Raw genomic sequence first — 20,230 nt, forward strand, 5'->3', positions numbered from 1 at the left:
TAAGTCTCTCTTCCTTGGTGTGGTACAAACTTGCCCCACTCCCACACTGACCCGATTTTGCCTCATGTTTCATGGCAGAAAAATGCTGGGTTTTGTCTCTTATCAGCCTTCCCACTCGTGTAAAAGAGACAAGGGGCAATTCGTATGGACTGATTGGCTCACTGGGGTTTCCCATCTGACACGGCTCCCCTACGCATCTCCTCCACCCCGCACCTTGGGTCTGTTTGTTTAAACTATTTATTTTATATATATAAACCTCTTTGGAGCTCTCTGGAGGAGAAAAATGGCCGAAATATGCTTAATAAATATGAATAAAGGTAAAGGTTCATTTGCTCGAAAGCCAGTCGAGTCCAACTCTAGGGTTGCGGTGCTCATCTCCGTTTCCAAGCCGAAGAGCCAACGCTGTCCGAAGACGTTTCCGTGGTCATGTGGCCGGCATGACTAAACACCAAGGCGCACGGAACACTGTTACCTTCCCACTGAAGCGGTCCCTATTTATCTACTTGCAATTTCTTGCTTTCGAACTGCTAGGTTGGCAGGAGCTGGAACTAGAGACGGGAGCTCACTCCGTCATGCGGCACACTCGGGTCTCGAACGGCTGAACTACTGATCTTCCACAGCCTGCAGTTCAGCATCTTAACCACTTGAGCCACCACAGTCCCATAATAAATATGAATAATAACACAATAACTTTCCTGGAAGAGAACTCTCATCTAGTTTACTCTGAATACGACGACTGAAATAATATATGTGGAACTGCTTCGAACGGAAATATAAACAACATTTAACCACTTGAGCCACCACAGTCCCATAATAAATATGAATAATAACACAATAACTTTCCTGGAAGAGAACTCTCATCTAGTTTACTCTGAATACGACGACTGAAATAATATATGTGGAACTGCTTCGAACGGAAATATAAACAACATGAACTGTATGCAGTGAAACAGGAATATGAATTACTGGTTATTACCGCTGCTGCTACATTTTCCACTGGCCTGGCTCTCTCTCCTTACATTTTTATTGTTACTGGTAAATGCTTTATATAGTACCCCTGAGGTACGGGCTAGGGGTAAACCTAGTCGAGTTTACAATGGCAGTACAAGCCAGGACAGGGGGAGGGAAATGAGTCCTTTGCTATCTTAAAAGTCAAACTTACCATTTGAAGTGGCGTAGAGAGCTTTCAGCAAGTATCCACTGATTTTGAGGGTTACCAGCTGGTTTCTTTCACAGTGCAGTATTTCAACGTTATTGAAGATGGTGGCGTCAAGACTGCCCAGTTTATTGTCCCGAAGGTCAAGCTGGGTCACGTGATGCAGGAAGTCAGAATTATCTGACACCAACCTTCTGATTGCATTTAGCCTGGGGTGAGAGGTGAATGGAGAGCCATCCGTTACAGTCACGTTATTATGAATGTGGGAAGCAGAATGCACGGCTATCCATTTATTCATTCTTCAGCATTGTAAATCTATGGACTCAGATTCTTATGTCTCAAAAGGTGGCTCAAAGTGGCTTACAAAGGGCACCCCCAAAGATTTCTCATACAACCTACTTAGATTTTGCAATGCTAACCCAGGGTTACTTACTAGGTGCATTTATTATATTTATTTATTTATTACATTTATACCCCGCCCTCCTCCCAGCCTTGGCTGACTCAGGGCGGCTTACGACAGCATAAAAACAACAATAAATAGTACCATGGTCCTAAAACCATAACAATCACAACATTAAAAAAAAGTGCTAACAGTAATAAGTTAACAATTTAAACAATTTAACATTACGTATTGTTGTAGAAGCTGTTGACACTGCTCCCAGCTAAATAGCCAGTCATTTCACTGGGATATAATTTGGAGTACAACTGGATAACTGCCTAGCCCGATCTCGTCAGATCTCGAAAACTAAGCAGGCTAGTATTTGGATGGGATACCACCAAGGAACAGCAGGGTCGTGAGGTGAGGCAGGTAATGGCAAACGTCTCTTGCCTTGAAAACCCTACGGGGTTCATCATAATTGGCTGCGACTTGACAGGCCTTTCCGCCGCCGCCACCACCACCACCACCACCAGATATAATTTGGAGTGTTGACTTTCTCACCAAAGATTATGCCTATGGGAAATAAAGGTCATTCTCTCTAAACAATTACGGCAAAGTACCCCAAGGTCAGTATCCTGAGCTCAAGAAGATTCGTAGTTAGCATCTGATGAACAGCCCTGCCTGAGTTTGATTTTGATTTTTGTGGACATCCGGCAAAAGTCATCTGGGACCATCAATAGTCTCACATGAATGTAGACGGATCTAGATGCATTTTCCAATACTTAAGTGCTGTTTAGATTCCTTGGAGGGTAAATTGTAAAGGCAGAACGATAAAAAGATATATAAAACAAAAAATGCGAGAGAAGATATGTCAGAGTGGGGCCATGCTGGTCTGCAGCACAACAGTCCCGACTTGAGACCAGAAGCCCCTCAGAGACCAACGAGAGTTTCAGGGTATCAACTTTCAAGACCCAAAGCTCCCTTCGTCAGACACAGTAGAGTACAAGCGGAGAGCTAATTCTCGAAAGCTTATACCCCAAAAGTCTTGTTGGTTTCTGTGGAGAAACGCTGTCTAGTGTGGGGGTTTAACTTTCCGTAGGCTGGATAGGAGGAGGCTATCAAACTTTAGGTAGGCAGAGCAACCCTCAATTTTGTTGACCATAGCGAAAACTTTGATAGCGGTAAAATGGATCGATAGGCAAGTACCCTCTGTTCAACGATGGTTAAATAAAATTTGGAACTGTTTTATTTTAAGTAAAAGGACACAACTTAATTAATGTTCCAATAATTCAATACCAGAACAAGTTGGTTAAGATTTGGTATCCAACAGTTAGTTATTTAATGAAAAAAGATTTACTTCCTCAAAATCCTCTGTATCAAGACATGATTTATTTTTTACGTATGGTAGGCGTTTTAATTTTTTTTAGTTTGAAACAATGCGGAGGCAGCCTCTGGTGCGGGCGTTCGAATCAACGTCCACCAGAAGTCCCCCCCAAGATATGATTTATTTATTTTATTTATTTATAAATTCAATTTATACCCCGCCCTCCCTGCTATGCGGGCTCAGGGCAGCTTACAAGGAGGCCTAAGCCAATATAAAACATATTTAAAGCCATTTAAAATCACTACAGTACATTTATGATTTATTTTTAATTGTTAAAAATTATTTAAGTTTTATGTTTATCTGTATCGATGTTATTGTTAAAAGTTAAAAATTGTTAATAAAAAAAAGCTTTAGGTAGGCTTTGGCCTAATTTCCTCCTCATTCCCCACCCCTCCGGTCTCCAACCAGTAATCTGAGGGCAAATCCCTGGAAAAGACAGGAAATCCATCAAGGTTTGTGAGGAGATCTGCCCCAGAATGCTGCAGGAGGGAGAGCCAGTCGGTTGGTTGGTTGGAGTTCGAAAGAGACAGAGGCAGGTACGCCCCTACTGCCGGGCCAGAGATGGTGGCCATTTGGGGGGGATATGTTTGTCCAGCTTACCCCAGAGTGATGAAGTAATGTATCTGCCCTCCAAACCACCTCTATAGGGCATGAGTTTAGAGGAGGGAGAGAGAGGAAGCGTTTTTGTCAACATTATTTTATTTCTTCCATTCACTTCTGATGTGCCTGTATATATAGTTGTGAGTTTTAAATAAATCCTTTGATGGCTGAAGGAGTGAAGTCCCTCTGTACCACATAGTTCCCCCAGCCACTTGAAAACTCTAGGAGTGGGTCAGGGAATCCCCTAAGGAGAAAAGCAGTAAGATGGCCAATTGCCAACTCTCCAGGGGAGCCTCAAAGAACCCTGGGAAGCCCTGAGGCAGGTTCCTACGGACACCGGAGGGAGGTTAGGAGGCTGTTCTGTCTAACCAGAGTCCAAGACAGGGATGGTGGTGGCAGCAGTATCCTGAGGTAGTGGAGTGAAATGGCCCCTTCAGGTGCCAGGTCAGACCAAGGAGGGGTGGGCAGAATGGGGCCTGCCAGCTGACACAGGCCCGGTCCACCACAGTTTCTAAGGTGCTACCGGACTCAAATCTAACTGGAAATAGATAAGCTCTCCTTGCTTCAGAATTATGGATTCCACATCGATACTCTGGCACGCGCAAGAAAGAACCCACACCCATTCACACACATGACAGCGGACAAAGGGGGGTAAAATAGAATTTGTCCTGCCCAGTCTGAGAATTATTGCAGAAATAAAAGGTTATCTATAAAAAAACAGACAACTGGGTTATTTTATTGAACTCTGAAGACTTCAGCTTCATTCTCAGGGCTGAGTTGACAAGACCTATTAAATCATACAATGAAAACAATGCTTTGGGGCACAGTTAAAGAACGAGGGCAGCCAGCATACCAGTATTCATAAAAACGGCCTCCTCGCTCTTTCAACTGCGCACACGCATCTGGAGTTCATGAAAACATGGACAAGTAAAACGGGTTAATGAATCACCAGTGCTTCAATGGATCAGAGTTATTTCAGTAAAGCTTTTGACACTTGGAATTCACTGCCACAGGAGGTGGTGGCAGCTACAAGCATGGACGGCTTCAAAAGGGAATTAGATAAGCATATGGAGCAGAGGTCCATCCGTGGCTATTAGCCACAAGGTATAGATAGGGGCTCTGGGGCAAGTGATGCTCTGTCTTCTTGGTGCTTGGTCAACAGTGGGAGGACTTCTAATGTCCTGGCCCCACTGGTGGACCTCCTGATGGCACCTGGTATTTGCCACTGTGTGATACAGAGTGTTGGGCTGGATGGGCCTTTGGCCTGATCCAACACTGGCGTCTCTTATGTTCTTATGACAGGGTTCCCCATGATGTTCTGATGGGTAAACTAGAGGACTGTGAACCCTAGGATAGTTAGGTGGATAGGGAACTGGCTGGAGAACCTCACTCAGAGAGGAGTTGTCAATGGCATTTCATCTGAACGGACCGGAGGTGTCCAGTGGGGTGCCACAGGGCTCGGTTCTGGGCCCGGTACTTTTCAATATTTTTTATCAGCGATCTGGATGAGGGTGTGGATGGGCTACTTATTACATGTGCAGATGACACCAAATTGGAAGGAGCAGCAAGCACATCAGAAGATACAGAACTCAACAAGACCTGAACACGCTGGGAAAGTGGGCGGATGTGAACAAGATGCAATTTAACAAGGATAAGCGCCGAGTTCTACATCTGGGTAACAAAAATCAGAAACATGCATATTGGATGGGGGATACACTTCTGGGCAGCAATGTGTGTGGACAAGATCGTGAGGTATGGGTGGACCATAAGTTAAATATGAGGAGCCAGTGTGATGCAGCAACAAAAAAGGCTAATGCTATCTCGGGGTGTATCAATAGACGCATAACATCCAAATAGCAAGATGTCATAGTCCTGCATTGGTCAGGCCGCACCTGGAGTATTGTGTGCAGTTCTGGAGGCCTCACTTCCAAAAGGAAGTGGACAGAATGGAGCAGGTGCAGAGGAGAGCGACGAGGATGATCAGGGGTCTGGAGACCAAGCCCTCTGAGGAAGGACTGAGGGACTTGGGAATGTTCAGTCAGAAGATGCAATTGTGGTTGATTAATGAAAGTGGAATAATTTATTGTTGGGGAAACCAACCTAATCCTGTTCCTTGAATAAAGAAGGGTAGGCATCTACAACAAGACCCTTACTCAGATTTTAAAATTAACATTTGGGATTAAATTTCACCAATATCCTGAAAAACTGCAGGTGCACAGTTTTAACAACCAAATTAGAAAGAGGTCTACCTCTCCCTTAATAAAGAAGACTGGGCAGGGATGTTTTGTTTTTATTTTTTTCCCCAAGGGTACATACCTTAAATCTATGTGTTTAATGTGTGGCATTCTCCTTAGCGTCTCCAAACTGAGTGCCTCCATGCAGTTTCCAGACATGCAGAGCTTCTCCATGGCCGACAGCTTCTCAATGACTTCTGGAATGTTAGAGAATTCGTTGAAAGAAAGACCCAGGTAGCTAAGCTGGTGCATCCTTTCCAACTCCGCAGGAAGGCTCTGGAGGAAGTTGCCATCCAGCAAGAAGGTCTGTAAACTGTTGGAAGACAAGGGGAGGTGAGACAATGAAAATAATGTTATCTGCCACAACGTCCGTCTTCATAAGCTTGCACTGCAGCGTGTACACCAATTACCAGTAAGTTTATAAGATCAGTATCAAGATCAGTGTTCCCTCTAAGCTGAGTTAGTGTGAGCTAGCTCACAGTTTTTTTAGCCTCCAGCTCACACATTTTTGTCTTAGCTCAGGAAGGATGGCTCCAGAGCAAACTAATCGATGCAGTAGCCAAATCACTCACTCACAAACTTTAATTTATTTATTTATTTATTATTTGTATTTCTATCCCGCCCTCCCCGTAGGCTCAGGGCGGCTTACAAGTCGTATTACCAAGTCATAACATAAAACAATACATACATTAAAAAAAATTAAAACCAGTTATAATCATAGAAAAATATATTCAATACTCCTCGCATAAAAACCAAGTTGGCCATCTCTTAAAATCTCATTCAAGTGCTCAACCTCCAGATTACCCTGTACCCACAAAGTAGAATTTTTGCTCACAAGATGGCACAGTTTAGAGGGAACATTGATCAAGACGTGTTTAATATTTGAGGGTTTTTATGGTCTGGGGCCTGCATAAACGCTAAGATTTTACAGGCGGCAATCACAGTTTAAACTCAAGCAAAGTTCTAGACTGTCTTTTTCAGCAAGCCTTTGGGGATCTGGCAGTTGAACTAATTTGTACTACGTTTCTCGCGTATCACTGCACATACGTGTAAGCCGCATACGGGCCCTGATGCCCAAGTACCACCATGGATTGTAGGTGCCCTCCCTAATAAATCCTGGAAAAAGGAAGGTACAGTGGGAAGGACTCCACAGGAAAAATAGGAAGCCATTTCACCCAGACTCTGAGAGGAACAAAGTTTGATCAGAAATAAATCCGGGACAGAGTGTCCTTCAGAATTCTAGTGTTGGAATCCATCATTTTTGGGATTCCAACATCCCAGAAGACAAGAGAGGCCGAGCAAGCCCACAGAATACACAGACTGCTTTAAACACAAACACACACAGGATTTGGAACTAGTTAAGTATCTATTTCACTGTTCCAGTAAGTAACTCAGACACCAGCACTGACTGATAAAAACACCACAAGGGAACGACTTGGATTTAAGTCATCTCAGATTACGTAAACTAGGCGGAAGAACAGGCTGCACCCTCTCTGTCACCTCCTGCCAGGGTCCCCTCATTAGCTCTTGGCCGAACTATTGTATCATCACGGAATGTTCGTTTTTCAATGGCCCACTGCTGAGTGGAAACCCGACAACAAACAAAACACGGACCAAGAGTACACTTTGTGGCGCATGTTTTTTTTAAAAAAACACGCAGTTCAGATTAAAGAAAATGCTCTGAGGCCCTAGGAACAGAAGAAGCTGTGTTCTTTTAGAGGCAGGGAAGTGCAGAGATAGGAGGCAACTGGGCTGGGTTGGGTTCCCGCGTAGTGACTGGAACGAACCAAAACTTACTACTTATATACAATGCCAGGTTGTTTCATCTCTTGATGGCAATCTGAAATTTATATGAAAGCTTGCTGTGCTTATAAGGAAAAAAAGGGGAAAAGGGGGAAAAAAATGAACCTATATATATATATATAGGTCCAATACGTTTTTGAGCAACACTGCTCTTAACTGAAGGAATATTTCATTGGGAACATTTGGCTATACAATCTCAGGAGAATATATAGTTGACCAGAGAGAAGTACCACTGGACATGTGATTGCACTGGAGGTTTCATTTGTATTTTTGCCCAGTGGTTAAACTTTGGAACAATTGCGTTCTGGTCGGTCAGTCAGTCAGTCAGGCATTTATTACGTCAACAAGCCATAGAACACACATGCTTAAATATAACATTCATAACATTCATATAACTGAATTTAGGACAGTAAAATAAAACTCTATAAAAATACAGTTGAGCATAATAAAATAAAAGAAGGACATAAAACAGAGACTATTAGGCAACTATTATTATATATTTGATTGTGTATTTCGGATGCAGTAGCATGCTACCCAAAACTTTGCCACAGTTTCGGTAATTGTCCGGTTCCCATCAATTAACAATCGGTTACATTGCTCAGCACCTGATTGTCCCACCATATCTGTTATAAGAGGAATTTTTACATATTCGCCAACATGTTCTATTTGCATTAGACCTCTGAGGAAGGCCTGTGAAGGCCGAAACGCGTTAGGTCTACTTCATCAGCCTTTGTATTTTTATATTTGTATATGAGGTATGAATGGGCCCTTATTTGTCATTTTAATTTGTGTTGAATAAATACATGTGTATTTTTGTATGTCTCATAATTAGATTTTTAGAGTTGGCCCTCTTCCATTCTTGACTAACCTATTTAGGTTCTGAATTCTAGGCTTGCTGTGCTTGACAGCGGGAAAAGCTAACAGGAGGAGCACACCCAGCCTTCAAGTTGCACCAATTTTGCATTCTTCTAAATATGTTAGGAAAGGTGGTGATCAGAGAAGACAGGGGAACATGGGACACAAATATTGCATGGAATAGGCCTGGCCTGAATAAGCTACCTTGCCTGACCTGACTAGCCCAGGGTGGCTGGATCTCTAGAGATTTCAGAAGCAGGTTCAGCCCTGGTTAGTACTCAGATGGGAGACCATCAAGGAAACCTAGGGGTGCTATGCAGAGGCAGGCAATGGCAACCCACTTACATGGCCTCTTGCTTTGAAAACCCTACCGGGTCACCACAAGCGAGCCGCGACTTGATGGCACTATAAAGGTAACTGTAAAGGTTCCCTTGCTCGAAAGCCAGTCGAATCCGACTCTAGGGTTGCTTATCTCCGTTTCAAAGCCAAAGAGCCAGCGCTGTCCGAAGACGTTTCCATGGTCATGTGGCTGGCATGACTAAACACCAAGGCGCACGGAACGCTGTTCCCTTCCCACCGAAGTGGTACCTATTTATCTACGTGCAATTTCTTGCTTTCGAACTGCTAGGTTGGCAGGAGCTGGAACCAGAGACGGGAGCTCACTCCGTCATGCGGCACACTCGGGTCTCGAACTGCTGAACTACTGACCTTCCACAGCCTGCAGTTCAGCGTCTTAACCACTTGAGCCACCACAGCTCCACTGATGGCACTATACACGCATGGAATAGTTGGTGTGTAAATTAGCTAAATTGGAGTGCCCCCCTTTCATCTGTGGTTCTGTTTCATGACGTTACCGAGGACAAAGTCAATACACTCGGGCCATGTTCGGTGTACCTACTTGTTCATATCACCGACGGCTGCTGGAATACTTCGGAGTGCGTTGCAGGAGACGTTGAGCTCAGACAGGGTTGGAATGTTGCACACTGCCAAAGGAAAGTCTCCTAAGTGATTGTTGGAAAGGTTAAGGCTCTTCAGCTTGCTGAACCTACGATCAAAAATACAGGACGAAAAGGATGTGAGCAACTTTATCATCAACTAAATACCAGGTTATTCAGTGCTTGAGTGCTTAGAAGGTTGATGTTTCAGACACTGTTGCTTTTCCTTCCCCCCCACTGCCCATTAATGCTCCCCCTAAGCTGTGGAGTCTTTTTTAAAATAAGATTATTATTATTATTATTATTATTATTATTATTATTATTATTATTGTTGTTGTTTTGTTGTTGTTGTTGTTGTTGTTGTTGTTGTTATTGTTATTATTATTCTGAACAATATATTCAACAGTACATTCAGAACACAAATTAATACCATGCAATAATCAACATTCTCAACCCGTAAGAGCCTTTTAAAAATATAACAGATCTTTGTAATAAGAGTTGTTTGGAATCACTTCTTCGTCTACGAGATATTCCACTGCTGGGAACCAAGTCGCTTGAAAATCCTTTTGGTGAGAGACTATTTTACCATATACAAAGTGTTGTGAGCAAAAAGTCTACTTTGTGAGCTACTGGCGTTACAGTTGTGAGCGAGCGATTGGGCTACTGCATAAATTAGTTTGCTATGGAGCCGTCCTTCCTGAGCTAAGACAAAAATGGGTGAGCCGGAGGCTAAAAAACTGTGAGCTAGCTCACACTAACTCAGCTTAGAGGGAACCTTGCTGCCCATAGAACCAACAATGAGCTATATGGAGACCTCCTTTGTCACACGCTAATGTTAGTTCTGACTAGCATATTTTTCTATCACCAATGGCTAGAAATGAAAAGAGTTGCGTCAGAGTTTCATCTTGCACTACAAAAGGTAGCATGCTGTAAAACCAACAAATATGACCTGGAGCTTCAGAATTCTGTCCTGGAAACATCAGAGCCTAAGGATTTCCTAACCTGTAGCTAAAATGTATCACGAAAGCATGACAATACATATACTTTTAAAATCCAATTGTTTACATTTTAGATTTGTCAATCTACTCGGACACTGTATTGTGTGACTGCACGCTAAATACCAGTAGTTGTGCTTCAGTTAAAAAGTCGTGCTCAGTTGCGTTTCAGCCTGTTTGCGGGGAGGGCAGAATACAAATGGAATAAAATAAAAATATAATTGAAGGGGAGCAGATTTTGATTTTGTTCTGGTTAATTTAGAAAAAAAAAGAAAATCAAGTCTTAAAGCACGTATCACAGGAAACTGTAGCAAGTCCTCGAAAACATCCAAGGAAGATACTCCGTAACCTTCCTGGGGCAACTTAGGCTCATGCCTAAATTGTGTGCTTGTACATGCACAGAAATGTGTGTAAATTGTGTACACAATGCCAATCTACTTTCCTCTTATTCAGCCTACTAAAGAACTAGCCAATAAGCAGAATGAGACAGTCCATCTACGGTGACAGGTTTCGGGGTACAATTTAGGGTACTAGTAAAGGAACACGAGCTGTAATATCTGATGAAGTGTGTATGCACACTAAATAGGCTTGCCAAGTCCCCCCAGGGGGCGGGGAAACCCCCGCCCCAGAGGCCCGTTCCCCGGCGGCGGCGGACCGGGCCCTGGGGGGAGCCCCACCCTGATGTGCGCGTCACCCGGAAGTGATGCGACCACGCCGGGCACACTGGGGGTGGGGCCACGGTCATCCGAGGGAAAACTCTATGGTTTTCCCTCGGATGGTCGTGGCCCCGCCCCCAGCGTGCCCGGCGTCGTCATGTCACTTCCGGGTGATGTGCGTGCATGCGGCGCACTCCAGACGCCAGCCGGGAGTCCCCCGCTGCGGCGCAACGACCGACTTGGCAACCCTAACACTAAAGCTTATACTCAGAATTAAACTTTGTTGGTACCACTGGACTCAAACTTTGTTCTGTGATTTTGTTTGTTTTTCTATTATATATTTAGCCACCACTGTGTGGACCATTTTGGTTTTATTCTTTCTTTCTTTCTTTTGCCATTTACCAAAACAACTTGACCAATCTCTGCCTGCAAGCGAGCCCACAAAAGCTATCAAGTAAGGTTAACATCATGGTCAAATGAATCGTCGAATACCGTCAGCTAACCAGTCAACTGACAGCTTACTGCTCAAACATGGTTAAGTAATGGTTCAATATTCCAAGGAGCCAAAAATGTCTTCGTATAGGAGACGCTTTGCCTTTCTATTTCATGGCGGGATAATGAGGAAAAGGTTCTTTTTGCACTTTACCCCCGTAGCAGTCCAAGAAATTCCTACCGGTAGTTAGTTATCCTTTATTGGCATTATAAAAGACAGAACATTAAACAAGTGCATAAAAGAACTAAACATAAAATGAGTCATAAATTGAAATGTCCCCAAATTACAGTATATTACTTCATAGAAGAACAGCAACATATAAAAACTTTGCCACTAAATCTCTGGAGGCCTACCAGTAAGGAAAGCTTTTCCTATGGTCTACCTCCAGGCCACCAAATGAGAAGGGAGCACTCACTGGAGAAGACCCTGATGCTGGGAAAGATTGAAGGTCAAAGAAGACGGGGACGGCAAAGGATGAGATGGTTAGACAGTGTCATCGATGCAACGAACATGAAGTTGAGCAAACTTCAGAGGACGGCGGAAGACTGGAAGGCCTGGTGTGATCTGGTCCATGGGGTCGCGAAGAGTCGGACTTGACTGTGCGACTGAACAACAACCACCACCTCCAGGGATGTTTAGACATTTTAGTCCAAGAGCCACAATGGGATACAGAAACCATTTGGAGGGCCAGGTTCTGCTCTGTTTTACAAGGACCACTGTCTCAATACCGGGGTTTTTTCTGAGGCCAAGGGGTCCCCGAGGTCTGGTCAGGCCTTACCTCTGTGGCTTTGTCTCACCTCTTCCCTAATGCCTTCTCTCTGTCCCTGTCACCTCACTTGTTTAAAACCGAGGTGAATAAAAATCAATGGCTTTTTTAAATCAAAAAATCGGATTTAAAAAAATTTAAATCAGATTTTTAAAATTTAAATTGGATTTTTTAAAATAAAATCTAGAGACAGTTTCCTATTTAAGATACATTACAGTCCGAAGGTTATTCACCGTGAAACAAGGATTACTTTTTAATTATGTAGCATGGAGTTGTATATTCATGCAATGTTTAAATTTTTTGGTAAATGAATTCCATTAATCCTTCCACAGTGTCGTGCTCTTCCAGAGGTTTCTGAAAGACTGAGCTCAGACAAGAATAAAAGAACATGAAAGACACTGCAGACTTGGCCAACCTGAAAAATCAGCAGTGGCTGAACATAGCCTAATTTAAACAGGACACAGTATTTTGTTCCAAGACACTGAAAGGCTGGACAACACTTCCAATTACCATGTCAGATTACACAGGGAAGCCATAGAAATTCATAAATATAAACACAATTTCAACAGGAAAGAAGAGAGTTTAAAAATAAATAGGGCATGGTTTCCTGTCCTGAAAAACACAAAAGGCTCTACATCTGACAACAGCACTACAGATAAGATTAGAATTTCAACAGCCAATCAACATACAAAAGAACCTCCTCAGGAAACAGGAAACCTCCTCAGGAAACAATCCATATACAAAAGAACCTCCTCAGGAAAACTCCTTCATTAGCATGTTCATAGCCTGGGGAAATCCTACAAGATAATGACTCAGCCCTACCTTACCTTCTGGAGTAGATATAAATTACCTGCCTACCATTTTTCTTCTCACCTCGACAGAGAGTACTCTATCTTTCGGTGTTATACCTCTGAGGATGCCAGTCAAAGCTACTGGCGAAACGTCAGGTTCTACAATGCCAAGACCATGGCCACACAACCCAGAAAATCTAGAGAAACTAATTCCTGTAAGATTATTGGGCAGTTTTTCTATTTAGAAGATATTATCACAGATGCTGGCTTTTACAGCTCTCAAAACTGTCAGTTTGTGTCTGCAGAGATCATCACAAGCCTCTTCTTCACAGCAAGAATGTTATAAAATAAACATACAGAGTTGAGAAAAAGATCTATGTACACAGAATCAACCCCTTGCCTCTTAAGTGCTAAGCTTCAAAAAATTCTATGCATAGAAGATCGTTGGGAGTGGAATAGATCTACACAAGAAGCTAAGTTTGACGAGGGAGGGGCAAGCAGTAAAAACGAAAGTGAAACCTTTTGAGCAGAATACTCCACAAGTCTTTGGATCATAGTGTGCAGGGGTCGTTTCGTAGAAAAAGAGCTAGGGGAACTCATTAGCATAACGCATTAGCATATGCCACACACCCTGACATCACCAGAAGTGTGTTATAAGGCCACACCCCCTGACATCACCAGAAGTGTGTCATAAGGCCACACACCCCGCCCCCAACGGTCCTGGCTGCTGCCGCCGGCCTTACAGCTCCACTGCCGAGCCCCATGAGGGGCCCGGCGGTGAACCTGCAAGGCTGGTGGGAGTGCAAGGAAGCCCCGCGAAGGCCCTCCCTGGCCCCAGGCAGGCAGGGGTGGGGAGAGGCAGGGAGGAAGCAACTTACCCTCCCTCTTCTCCTGCCTCCTCCTGGCTGAATGAGGGCCGGAAGCGGGGCGGCCGGAAGCAGGGGGCGGGGCTTTGTCATGTGCCCCGCCCCCCTGCACCTCACCCAGGGGAACTGCGTTCCCCCGCGATCCCCCCCGAAATGACCTCTGTTTGTGTGTATAGCCTGAGGTTTATCATATTATTCTTTCCCTGGAGGAGAAAACCTATCATGGCAGCAGGCCGTAAAACAGACCCAGTTTGGGAACAAATGAATCGCCTCTACCTATGGGTAAGGCAGGCATGCGTGCAAAATGCAAAAACTGCAACAAAGAAATGCAAAGCCTGGTGGACCGAATGAAACATCACGAGAAGTGCTGTGATGAAGATGACAAAAGGAACATGTTTGCACAGGCGGGATTCTTCACGTTGGTAAATGTTTTGATTTCATCATATTTCTTAAAGACTGCCTTGTTGTTGTTGTTGTTGTTCAGTCGCACAGTCGAGTCCGACTCTTCGCGACCCCATGGGCCAGATCACGCCTTGAGGACATGGCAAAATTATATTTGTTATTATTATTACTGCCTGTTACTGTCATTTTGATACAGTTGTTATGAAGAAATAAAAGAGTTGAAACAAACAAATATTCCTTTTTGGGGCAGTACTGAATGCCAGTGAATACAATGAGTAATATTAAATAAGCAGAAATGGTGTAAACAGGGGTCATTTCCTGCAGGAGCGCACAGGAGCAGAGCTCCGGCAGTATAGAGCCCAGGGGGCGGGCACATGCAACAAGCCCCACCCCCTGCTCCCAGCAGTCAGAGCAAGAAGCAGCCAGGTAAGTTGCAGAGCCCTCCCGGCCCACTGGTCCAAAACAGTCCACAGTGGCACCTTTAAGACCAAGTTTTATTCAGGTACAAGCTCTCCCTCCTCTGTGAGGACAGATCTGCACATCCCCCTCCCCAACAGCTAGCAATCCAAAACAGTCCAGTGGAGCCTGAGCAGTGGGTGTTGCCTTCTGACACACTTCCGGTGATGTCAGGAGGTGTGCCATATGCAAATAAGTTATGCTAATGAGCTCCTGCACCTCTTTTTCTACGAAATGACCCCTGGGTATAAATAATAAAATAACAGCATTGACTTTTTTTTGTTTAGGGGAATCCATCATCAACATAAAGGATTCCAGAAACCATCCACCTTTGAGATCCTCCTCCTGTTCTACAATTTCAGAGATAGTGTTTCAGTCACATCATATACATCACACATTCACAGTGTATCACCTAAAAGAAAGAAAAAAGCCGACCATCCAGGAACCACCATAGATAAGTTTGTGATAAAAACCAGCAGATTAGAAAAAGAGTTAATTGATGACAAAAATGCCCAGTTTGTTAATGTGACAAACTCTTCTTTCCATCTGATTGAAAACCCACACTTCATTAATATGGTTCAGTCACTGAGACCAGGATACAGTCCACCCGGCGGAGCAGATGTCGCAGGGAAACTGCTTGAGTGTATGACAGAGAACTGGAGAAATGTGCAACAGCTCTAGAGGGTAAAATTGTTAAACTAAGTCTAGATGGGTGGAGTAATGTCCACAATGATCCTGTTGTATGTGACTGTATAACAACAGAAGAAGAGAATGTCTTCCTTGCAGAAGCTACTGATACGTCAGGAAATGCACAACCAGCAGAATACTTACAAGAAGCGGCAGCAAAAGCTATCATAACATGTGAACAAAAATTCAAATGTTAAGTACGCAGTTTGGTCGCAGACAATGCTGCAAATGTATCCAAGATGAGAAGAAATTTAGAACAGCAGAAAGGGAATACAAAGCTAATAAACATATGGCTGCAGTGCTCATTTGCTGCACCTCCTAGCCAAAGACTTCAGTGTTCCAGAAATAAAGACTAATGTCACTGAAATCGCTAAATACTTCCTTAGCAATCATTTTGCTACAGCCGCTCTGAAAAGAATGGGTGGAGCCAAGCTAACACCTCCCGTAAGATGTTAGATGGAACTCTGTAATGGAGTGCTTTGAGCAGTATATCAAGAACTGGGCTATTCTGATGACAGTTTGTGAACCAAATCGTGAGAAAATAGATGTCATGGCCAAATCTTCAACACTGGGCCAAAATCCTCAACATCAAAACGCTGAACATATGCTGAGCATCCTGAAACCCATTTCTGAAGCTTTAAACAAAATACAGAAAAATAGCCGTTTAATTGCTGACGCTGTTGAAATTTGAAAGGAACTGAGTGAACACTTAAAAACAGAACTACACACTGACAGAATTAAATTACAAGCGTTAAAAAAATGAATGGGACAAGCACTGTCTCCAGCTCATTTTATCGCCAATATTGTCAATATCCGGGACCAGGGTCAAACCTTAAGTGCTGAGGAAGAGGAGTTAGCTATGACATGGGTATCCAGCAATCATCCATCTGTAATGCCAACTAGAATAAACTTCAGAGCTAAAGGAGAACCCAGTCAAGAAATATATGTTTGCTGATGATGTTTTAAAGAAAGTCACACTGGTGAACTGGTGGAAGTCACTCAAGCACTTGGATTTAGAGACTGTTGAAGTAAAGCAGGAAAGCTTGTTTTTCTTTTCCAGAATATGAACAAACAAGAAGATGAAGATGAGTGAGCCACAGAGGACAGTATCTTAAGTTTTTCATATGTGGAACAGGCTGATAATCTAAGGGGTTTTTTTTTTTAATATATTTTGTTTAACCATATCAGTTGCTAAACATGGATCTATAAGAAAATACAAGAATACATATGCTATAATGCTATTGTTTTAGTTAAATAAAACTATTTAGTTATTATTAAAGTAATGATTATTTTTCTCCTTCCAATAAAGCACAGCAGAAAAGTTGTCCAAATATGAATAATTAACTTATTAAACTGGAGAAAATTATTATTAAATTATTGTTAGGTGAACTATCTACTGTGTTTCTAACAGTATAACCAAATCAGTAATTTTTTAATGTAACTGTAAAACTAATCTAAGAATGAAACCATCTGGTTGTAAATATGAGGACTATACCAGCAAGAATGAGCCTTTATGTAGAAAACCCATGATTTAAATCTAATCTTACTGACTGGTGATTTAAATCGTGATTTGAATCAATCTGATTTAAATTAAATCCACCCTGGCTGCAACAGAACTTGGTGTGACTGAATCTACATGTCAACACTCACCAAGGCCAAAAGTAACCTCCTTCCCCCTAGTTAGAAATGGTAAAGGCTTCCCTTGCTCGAAAGCCAGTCAAATCCGACTCTAGGGTTGCGGTGCTCATCTCCGTTTCCAAGCCGAAGAGCCAGCGCTGTCCGAAGTTGTTTCCGTGGTCATGTGGCCAGCATGACTAAATGCTGAGGCGCACGGAATGCTGTTCCCTTCCTACCGAAGCGGTACCTATTTATCCACTTGCAATTTCTTGCTTTCAAACTGCTAGGCTGGCAGGAGCTGGAACCATCATGCGGCACTCGGTTCTCGAACTGCTGAACTACCGACCTTCCAGCCTGCAGTTCAGCATCTTAACCACTTGAGCCACCGCAGCGCCTACTTCACAGTAAAAAAATGAACATTTTTCTCTCCAGGGTGAACATGGAGACTCCAAGTCACACAAAGATCATTCTCATTCGCAATCATGTTAGGAAAGGACCCATGCATAATGAGAACAGAGCAAAGCCCCTGCTCCTGGAGAGCTCCCTGTGCATGCTGGAACCCCATGGAGCTCAACCAATCAGAATCATCTACGATCACGCTATGCCACAGCAGACATTCTAATTCAGCACCAAAGACCACAATGGAACAAACTCTGCAGTCTATCACACCCCACAGGTTTCCCCTGGTGTGTACAGCAAAACACTGCTATACAGCCCATATGTACACGGAGTATGTACAATTCGGGGGAAACTTCTCCAGAAGTGATTATTTTTCTGGATGTTTTGAAGCCAATAAGTTAAAGAAGATTACAACTTTGCATTCAAGTTGAGCTGCAGAAGTCCGCATCAATGCTAATTACATCAAATGGTTTTATTCCCCCCCCCCCCAAAAAAAAAAGTGTACAGAAACCAATAATGGGCCAGGCAGCAATTTGCTGCATAGGACTCCTAGGAAACAACCATTAGTCTGTTGCTAAACCCAAACTCTAAAACCATGAGAGAAAGACAGAAGCTGACTCCACCACTGAGTACCACCACTGACTCCACCGAGATGCCCCCAAGCTTGTTTGCGCCTTCCATAAACATCACCCAGACAAATCAGAGGGGTGAGGGGTCTTTGGGGGGACAGAATGTCAAACTTGGGGCCTTGTTTGCCATGGGATCTTTTGTTCTGTCTTTATTACCTGTACTCATTCTGTATTTGGGCCACGGGGGGGGGGGGGGGGTGGGGGGTGGGGGGGGAGGCAGGTAGCTGGGCCCTCTCCTTCCCCTCCCGGGCAGCACCGAGCCCGCCCCTCTCCGCCCCGCCCCCCGTTGAAGAAAAAGCGGCAGCAAGCCCTAGATGCCATAGTTCTCCGGGGCAGTGCGTCGAGGGCCGGCACCATCGACGAAAGCTGGCGGGCGGTGGGTGGGAAGGCCCTTGCATTCCCCCCACAATGTGGCGCGGCTGTCCATGAGGGCCTGCTGCAGCGCGAGTTGGCGAATGTGGATGCGTGTGTGGGAACCTGCTTCGCTTAGCCGCTGAGTAACTGTTTTCTTAAGGGGCCTTCCAGATGGGAAGAATGCAAATGTGCTTGAATGCCTGTCTCTGCAAGCCAGTCGTTGTACATGTGAAACTGTTAGGTTTGCAGGTGGTGGTGGGGGAAGAAGCGTGAGCTTGTTTAGGCGGGATGCTTGAATGGCTTGATTGGATGGGTCACAGGGGGCGGGACTGTTTGAATTCTGTATAGTACCAGAACTGGTGCCAACCCAGTCAGTTCTGACACAGACGAGCTTAGCTTGACACATATTCATATCTCAATAAACAAATCACTATATGAGAGTGCAGTTGAGAGTGAGTCTGTTCAAGAGTCTGACAGATACCAAGTTACCTACATAACCAATTCTTTTTCCCCCCCAGCCGTACAGGGAACGTCTGAGGAAAACCACTTTCACCACATATAGATGCCAGTATTGCTCAGTAGATGACTTTACTGCTACTTTAAACAAGTTTCTTATGATGCCAAAAAAAAGGTGGGGAAAGCTCTCTAATTACCACATACTGTTCTGATCCTTTCAGAAGAACAATTATCTACTCCCTGTAACGGCAAATTTTATGGTCCTTTGTTTATCAGTTACCAGGAAAAGGGTGCCAGCCACACACAAGGTAGGTGTTTCTGTGTACTCGGAGGATTCCCTGGATATGCGGAAACACTCCCCCCCCCCTTTTTAATGAAAAGCCCAAACATCAACCTGATGAGTACAGCACATTCCCTCCCAAAGAGCCTTTAACAACTTTAGTATCCTGGGACAGAAAATAAAATTAGGGTTGGAGAAACTGTGCCATTAGGAGCATCTTCCAGCCCCAACTCCCCTCCCAAACCTGGGAACAGAAAAATGGCATCCTCCGCATGTTTGGGAGTACATGAGTGCCCCCCCCCCCGCTTGCGTGGCACCAAACTAACTGCAATTGTGCTCCAGTGCTGGGCTGCTGAGGTTCAGGGCTCTCTCTGAGCAGAGAGCAACTCGTCTGACTCTGAAAGTCAGCACCTCTGGTGCAGCTGTGCTACCGGGGCAGGGGAAGATCCTCCACCGAATCTGGGGCAGGGGAAGATCCTCCACTGTGGGACTCACATTTGGTTCCTGCAACAACAAAGAGCAAAAATCACTAGACCGTTAGACCTTCTGCATGCCAAGCAGATGCTCTGCCACTGAGCCACAGCCTCTCCCCAACACTGCATTCTTGTTTTAGACCCCAAGGAGGGGCGTCCCCCTCCAAACAGACAAACTGAACATAGCAAATGTGTATATGCGTCACACTGCCACAGAGCCCTGGCTGCAGGAAACAGGGTCAAGTCCTCCCTGCCCTGTTCCAGTTAGTGTGCAGTGAGGGAAGGGAAGTTGGGTTTTAATGGAAGTGTATGAAGACAATGGGGCTCCAGACAGCCCTGAATGGAAGCAGACACAGCCACAGCAGAGGGGACAAGACTGTGCAGCAGGCCACAGCACCTGGCATTCTGATGCCTACCAAAAGGGGGCAGTCCAGAGACGTCCAATGCCTACCAAAAGGGGGCAGTCCATAGACAGCCAATGCCTACCAAAAGGGGCCAGTCCATAGACGGCCAATGCCTACCGAAAGGGGGCAGTCCATAGACGGCCAATGCCTACCAAAAAGG

General features: G+C 44.3%; 1 protein-coding gene across 1 annotated transcript in view; it reads right to left on the reverse strand.

The window, feature by feature from the left end:
- PHLPP1 (PH domain and leucine rich repeat protein phosphatase 1) overlaps positions 1-20,230 on the reverse strand; it is a gene marked incomplete at its 5' end in the record, with an annotated part of 104,089 nt that overhangs the window by 74,930 nt on the left and 8,929 nt on the right. The window contains 3 exons of the mRNA XM_015425846.1: positions 1,163-1,365; positions 5,836-6,066; positions 9,310-9,456. Coding sequence (XP_015281332.1) covers positions 1,163-1,365; positions 5,836-6,066; positions 9,310-9,456 — 581 coding nt within the window. The remainder of the gene's footprint in view (positions 1-1,162; positions 1,366-5,835; positions 6,067-9,309; positions 9,457-20,230) is intronic.

The sequence above is a fragment of the Gekko japonicus genome, unplaced genomic scaffold, assembly GCF_001447785.1.
Source record: "Gekko japonicus isolate JY-2015 unplaced genomic scaffold, Gekko_japonicus_V1.1 scaffold2389, whole genome shotgun sequence".
Lineage (NCBI taxonomy): Eukaryota > Metazoa > Chordata > Lepidosauria > Squamata > Gekkonidae > Gekko > Gekko japonicus.